The sequence below is a fragment of the Penaeus japonicus genome, unplaced genomic scaffold (genome assembly GCF_977035675.1).
Source record: "Penaeus japonicus unplaced genomic scaffold, GWHDUDI00000001_assembly GWHDUDI00000022, whole genome shotgun sequence".
NCBI classification, from domain to species: Eukaryota; Metazoa; Arthropoda; class Malacostraca; order Decapoda; family Penaeidae; genus Penaeus; species Penaeus japonicus.
Genome location: NW_028234424.1, coordinates 12,096,780 through 12,104,279, shown reverse-complemented (window position 1 = coordinate 12,104,279; position 7,500 = coordinate 12,096,780). Strand labels below are relative to the sequence as shown.

General features: G+C 35.2%; 1 protein-coding gene across 1 annotated transcript in view; it reads right to left on the bottom strand.

Moving 5' to 3' along the window:
- Positions 1–7,500, bottom strand: part of Nipped-B (Nipped-B cohesin loading factor) — a 27,811-nt gene that overhangs the window by 3,756 nt on the left and 16,555 nt on the right. The window contains exons 9-20 of the mRNA XM_086549473.1: positions 7,492–7,500; positions 7,173–7,331; positions 6,592–6,729; positions 6,167–6,448; positions 5,613–5,839; positions 3,379–3,541; positions 2,927–3,191; positions 1,994–2,085; positions 1,449–1,856; positions 730–876; positions 399–619; positions 1–86 (exon numbers count right to left, since the gene is read on the bottom strand). The exon at positions 1–86 is cut by the window's left edge and continues 98 nt beyond it; the exon at positions 7,492–7,500 is cut by the window's right edge and continues 237 nt beyond it. Coding sequence (XP_086405599.1) covers positions 1–86; positions 399–619; positions 730–876; positions 1,449–1,856; positions 1,994–2,085; positions 2,927–3,191; positions 3,379–3,541; positions 5,613–5,839; positions 6,167–6,448; positions 6,592–6,729; positions 7,173–7,331; positions 7,492–7,500 — 2,197 coding nt within the window. The remainder of the gene's footprint in view (positions 87–398; positions 620–729; positions 877–1,448; positions 1,857–1,993; positions 2,086–2,926; positions 3,192–3,378; positions 3,542–5,612; positions 5,840–6,166; positions 6,449–6,591; positions 6,730–7,172; positions 7,332–7,491) is intronic.

Below are 7,500 nucleotides of genomic sequence, written 5' to 3'. Positions count from 1 at the left end.
TGGGGTTAAACTTGGCTGTGCTTTTTCTGGCAGCCCCTTTTTCATACTGCTTCGATGTGTCAGAGGGTGAATACTGTGAAATTTTCCTATAATGAAAGATGAAATTAGGTCATATCTTCTGTTACACAGGGTACTAGTAAAAATTATAACTACATTCTTTATCATGTTTTCTAAGAAAACAAAAATCAATACAACGATACTATACAAGGCAGACAGTCGATATTTGCAAGTTGTTTAAGCATGGAAGGACTATCTGCTGAAACATGGACTTCTTTTCAAACCAATTTGCCACAATTCTTCCTATTCCAATCCTAAACATTACTGATACTCAAGCAATGTGAAACTTGAGCACTACTGTTATATCAAAGCTGATACTTATGAAATTAATGATTATTTACCCATCTGTAATGCCATAGATCTCCTTCAAATGCTCCTTCAACATGAGCAACAGGAGGCATCCCTGAGAGGCATTGATACATTCCACAAGTGGAGTGAGGCAAGGTGGGAGGCGGGATAAATACACTTCAACGTCCTCTTCGTCATCCAAGTCATCTACATACTCTGGCTGTCTAGTTTCTGGGTTAATTTTCATCTCTGCATTTGGAGGAGGGATAAGTGCCTGCAAATGACAAAAGATGAAGAATTAGTCATCAATCATCTTGTTAAATTAGGAATGTAATTTTAGATCAAGACAAAACCAAGCAATGATGCAGGAATAGAAACACTAACCTCTCTGAAGCTCTGGAGCAGATTAGTACCCGTGACAGAGATCATTATATCTATATGGTGTATAATGAATAATGGTTCATCTAGCACCTGATAGGGAAAGTATGCTAGATTGTCTGCTATAAACAACAGTTCAGTTAAACTCGTCCGCTGTAAGGTAGAAAATAAGTATATTAATGAAAATAAAGTCTGCTTTAATTTATATATATATATATATATATATATATATATATATATATATATATATATATATTTATATATTTATACATCTATATATATATATTTATATATATCTATATCATCTATATACATATATATATTATATATATATATATATATATATATATATATATATATTATATATATATATATATATATATATATATATATATATATATATTATATATATATATATTATATATATATATATATATATTTACAAACTACACTGCCAAGAATACTGTACAGGACTTAAATGTGTTATCTTTTCTTCATTGTCATGAATCTTTATCATGAATTAAAGTTATGATACCCTAATAAGTACAATGCTATCAAATATGGTCATAATTTATTTCTGCTTCTTTGAAAATAAAAAGAAGTTTACGAACAAACATAATGTAAAATTACATATGATAAATAGCATATACTCAGCCAGTTATGTCTAAAAACAGAAATGCCAGTTATAGTTTCTAAGAACACATAACATTAAGTGTTCAACTTACTGCCTGCTCTTCAAACTGTTTCAATAAGGAAAAGGCCACTGCTCTTCTGTGTTGCTTGGTAGTGCGCATAATAGAATATAAGAAACCATTAAGAGCCCCAGGGATTTCCCCTTCCTTGGTCCGAAATCCACGTGTAGGCATTGTTGGTTGAATCAATGACTGCAACCTGTAAGACAGCCGGAAACCTTGCATAGCTTTCATCCCAATAAAGCCTGGGTATTTCTTTTCTATGTCCTGCAGCTGCTTGTCTGCTGAGTGTGCTATGATTTCCTCTGTGTCTGTAGACATGCAGACCAAGTAAGGTACAATCTGGACGGGGTGGACAAGACCTTGTGCTAACACCAACTGGATCACACGCAGTGCTGAGTGGCGGACAACCACACTGCCAGATACAACACACTCTAGAACCTGGAAATATGAACATAGACCAATTATTTTATTTTTGTTTATAAACAACTAGTCATGTAAATGACACTACTATTCATCATTTCCATTTCCTGAATGGCTTGCTGTAAATCAAAATCAAATCTAAATGCACAACATACCTCTTTTAAATACATTTGGATGATTGCTGATGCCATACCAGACTGAACATCACACATTTCTTTCAAATTTTCACGAGTTTTCTGTTTTGCCCCTGAAATTGAAAAACAAATATTTCAGAGAAAGACTACAAGCAAAAGAACAGCTTCTTGTATCTTCATAAATTATACTTTTTTTAACATAAAAATTAGTTCATTATTAAGTAATGCCAGAAAAAACAACAAAACAAGTAAATTTATAGGAACTGGCCACAAAAGAAAAAGTACAAATGATATGAGAAGATGGTAGAATGCAGTAACGTATTTTAATATATATGTACAAATTTTACCTCCCTGACTGGGACTCGAACCTGCGCTGTAAGATTGATAGATACAGTGGTGAGACTGATCGCTTACTCAACCCGCTAAAAGACTTGTCCAACCAGATGCCTTATGAGACGTCATGGAACTTACCTATGTGCTTTTAGCAGAGCAGTGATAGCAAATTTATACGGACAATTCCCGCGGGCGCTCAGCAGCAACGGAATCACAAATTCAAGTCCCAAATCAGGTTACCAAGGTTATATATATGTGAGAAGATATTAAAATGCGTTACTGTATTCTACCATCTTCTAACATACATATAACCTCAGTAACCTGATTTGGGACTTGAATTCCGTTGCTGCCGAGTGCCCGCGGGAATTGTCCGTAAAAATTCACTATCACTGTTCTGCTAAGAGCACATAGGTAGGAGGTTCCATGACGTCTATTAAGGCGTCTGGTTGGACAATTCTTTTAGCGGGTCGAGTAGCCAATCGGTCTCACCACCATACCTGTCAATCTTACAGCGCATGTTCAAGTCACTGTCAGGGAGGTAAAATTTGTATATACACATATGTTACAACTGAACAAGAACGTTAGAATTTAAGCATAATTTCTGTAAAATTAAATAATTACACTCTTGGTCCTGCTTAATCATTCTAATTTCTTCCTCCTGGAGATAAGTCTCCACATTTTGTAGGGTCTGGATGCGCAGCTTGGTGTTAACGGACGGGTCACGTAACATCATATGATACAGCTGCTTTAGGCGAGACCCCATCATTAGTTCATAGTGGCGTATGCAGACAAATCCTACAGCTTGAAGGGTGCAATACTGCAAGTTTATATCTGGTAAACCCATGAAGTACATCAAGGTCTCAAACACTTGCTCGGTGATATTATCCTTTAGAGAGAGAGAGAGAGAGAGACAATTGCTTTAAGAAAAATATTGACAGGTCAAAACAATAAAATATACCATTAAAGAATAATTGACTCCCTAAAATTACATCTTTAAAGAATTAAATAAAAAGCCAATAATCATTATCATGAAGCTGTGTATCTGCGGTATAAAAACATGCAATTGTCCTCACCGGCAGCCCACATCTAACTACTTGGTTCTTGAGGTCAAAGTGTTTCAGGAGGAGGCCAATAGTGTAGAGAGCTCTTCTGAAGAAGGGCTTGTAATTCTCTAGTCGAGGATTATCTGGGTTTTCCTCATTCAGCCTTTTGTAGTCTGAGATAAAGCTGTGATACCTAAAAAAGAAGAAAAAAAAAAAAAAGAAAAGAAAAAGAATAATTTAGATAACAGTAGAAAATACAGGAGCATTATGCAAATTTCCTTAAAAAATAGACTAACACATGAAAGAAAATGCAAAAGGGCATAACAATTATGATTTTCTACTTTCTTACTCTTGGCCTTGAGTGGATGTGCATCATATGGTCCCTTGCTACTTAACCTGTTAATGCCGGGTGACAAGATATCAGGTCAAGTGGTGGCAGTACCAACTGCAGGGGACAACATATTTGTCATGGCTTTTCATCTGGCTGGCATGCTGGGGATTGGGTGCGCAGCATTTGGCCGAGGACAAAGCGGACAAATAGCCTGAGGCGTTAGGCTTGCACGGTTGAAATACCCCAACATTTAGACCATTTGGAGCTAAAACAGCCCCGTTGGTGATGGGTTAAACATTTGCCAAAATAAATGTTTCCTGCAAACCCTGTCATAATATCACAAGTCTAAATGACTTCATTTATTGATGCATCATATCTTCACTGTTGGCTTGATGTCAGAAGCAAGCTTGATATTAACCAATCCTTGTCATCTGTATTGAGATGCCATGCATAAACAAATACAATGACTTCCTTGAGTATTGCTTTCCTCTAAAGCCAAAATTAGGTGTAATATCAATAGAACTGCTACTGTACATATGGCTTAACTTTAGATGAAATAAGCTGTCATGCTTACCAGACTTTAACCCATTGCATACATATGTCGGCACCAATTAGGCCTAAAAGACAGGTATCAATGCGTACATGGCACAATATTGGGATCTGCTCACAGTTGAAGCTCTCACACAGTCATGAAGTATTATGGCTGTAACGGTGTTTGCTCCAGAGCTACAGGGTTCCAAAGTCAGCCTAAACCTGCATTTTACGATGGATTTATGGGAAACTATTGTTTGGGCTAGTTTGCGCTACTCAGAGGGCAGAGAAGACACTTTCTCTGTCCCTCTAATTTCTAGCCAGTGCCGCTAGTGTTGTAGACCACCTGTCATGATGACCAGTTAGGTTGTTAGGCCACAATGGATTAATTTACATAAGCTGTCCAAAGCAATAATCTAACAGGCATTTTTGCAAAGACAGGTAGGCTTGATTTAAACTATCTCACTAATGGCTTGAATAATTCAAACCAAAAATGAAGTCTAGTATTAGGTGGCAACTTGAGCTATTGGGTAAACTAATGCTTAGCAATTTCAAAGCAAATGTGCATGTATCTGTTTTGAATATATATATCATTGATATCCACTAGAAAGGGGAAAAAATACCTTTTTGGATAATAATCATTTTCTAATGGCAATTATAATTTTTTTTTCCACTAATAATTTACTTAGAAAAGTCATCCACTTATTCTGCTAATATTACTGCACAATTAACATTCCTAAGCTTGCCCTAAGTAAATTAAGTTTTAATAATAAATCTCACTAAAGTAAAGAAATAGAATATGCAGTCTATACAAAACGTATTTTGAGAAAACCCTTATTTAACACTTTCCTTATATGATCTAAAATTAATTATCCTTTATAGAATAAACAGACTTAAAGCAACTTAAAAAAAAGTATGCCCTTTCGTGATTTATTACTGATCTGGCTTTATTTTAGTTAATCCGATAATGGCAGGTCAGCTTTAGTTCCGGATGGTCATAATGCCAGGGTATTCCAATGTGTGCAAGCCTAATGCCTCAAGCTATTAGCTCACTCTGGCCGTGGCCAGCCGCTGCATAAACAATCACCTGGCAAGGGAGCCATACAAAATGTCATGAAGCAATATCGTATCTCCAGCAGCAAGTGCTACAACATGTGATATCACATCACCTGATGTTAACCCTTTGATAACGGTGCGTCACACCTGTGTGACACGGCTAAATACCCAATGATGGGGTGACACACCAGTGTGACGTTCCCGATGCAATATTGCATAGGCCCGGGGTAGGGGGTTTCCACTTATTGCTGGGCCCGTCGGGATAGGGTTAATGGGACCAGGATATATTCTTTAGCAATCTGTCAAAAGATTTTAAAAAATGAAAATATAAATAAAACAGTCTTACCTGTTAAAGCAATCTTTGATCAATCTGTAGTTTTTAGTAACAGTGTTGACTATAGACCCTAGAAGAGCCAAGCAAGATGTTATGACTGTGCGATCATGCTGTAAGATTAATTTGACCGCATCCTCTTCTAGCTGAGACAAGAAAGTCTCACTAGGGTGTTCCATTAAAGGCACAACCAATTCTAATGTTCGAGCCACTACACCAATCATTGTGTAATCCACTTGCGTCTGAGGATGGAAAATGTAAGCATTAATGCTGGGAAAGTTAGAGAGATTTAATATCTTTCTATGAAAATGTCATTCTTATCTTCATAAATATATATATATATATATATATATATATATATATATATATATATATATATATATATATATGTATATAATACATATTTACATATATATTTATGTATGTATATATATATATATATATATATATATATATATATATATATATATATATATATATATATATATATATACACACACACATATATAAACATCAGCAAAAATTCAAAGATTAGAGAGAGAGAGAGAGAGAGAGAGAAAAAAACTTACCCGACACCTCCATGCCAAATATGGCTGCAGTGTAATAGCATGGTCCACCAAAAGCTGGGGACGGATTTTAGCAAAAAGGTAGAGTGTCTGGTGACAAGCCAAAAGACGCTGTGATGTGGTTCTTGGCTGATCTGCAGGCTGGTTCTCCAGGTCTCCCTCTTCCAATACCAAGATGTGTCTTACCAAACAGTCTACAATCTGCTTGCAAGCTGTTACTAATGACTTTGGAGGTTCTGTATTGACTTTTGTAACATCATCTTTGTCTTCCTTTGGTCGAAACATCTGTTGATTGAAAAAGTATGTAGTAGTTAAAACATTTTACTCCCAACAAAATATCTAGTGAAAAAAGGTAACAAAGAGTAGGCAAATAAAATAAAATCCTAGACAAAATTTACCATTGTAACTTCATTAGAAAATTTACTTACACTGTGCAACAACTGCTCAAACCAATCTAAGCCAGTATCCTTGCAGGCTATCACTACTTCTGTGATATTGTTAACTTTTCTCAGTAGTGACTCTTCATCTAACTGTGGTCTCTCCCGCACAGGAGTAAACCACATGTTCTGAAAGATGAAAATAATACAGGTCTTATGAATTAACATAAAAAGCAAATTAATGTGTATTGCTCTCTTTATTAGTTCCATATTTTAAAAGGAATACATGATTATTTTTACTCATATATCATTTTAACTGTTACTTTATCAATATCATACTCATCAATTATTTTGCTTATTCATTATATACACAGTTAAGCACATATTCCTAGTATATAACTATCTTAGAATTTGAAAATATTGTATGTGATATTGTTTACAAAAACTTACAATTTGTTATTTGTTCCTTAACCTTTCTGAGACATCATTAGATGTTCAGCCTGGGCTCAATATCTAAAGATGTTTACTAACTATATATGATGTATTAGCAGTGATACTAATTGGCGTATGGTATGTGTTAGTTACATAACTGAAGGAATACAAGCTTGTAAAGTCCACACAACTAAACCAACCTGGAAGACCTCCTGTACTAGCTTTTTGATACCCTCCTCATCGTTGACTCGTCTGATCATTTTTACACAAATTTCTGGAATCTTGTTGAAGTCTGGACACTCTAAACAGATATCCTTCAATATCTTGATCACTCTTTTTCTTACACTAACACCCGTGTCCTAAAAGAAAGAAAAATCATGATTTCCCAACAACCATTTTCATAACATAGTCAAACTTTAAGGAACTACATTTACATTACACAAACATTTACCCAAAAATACATATACATGCAATAATGCAAAATGTCCAATGCAAGAGCCTGCAAGAGAAAGTACTCACCAATATTCT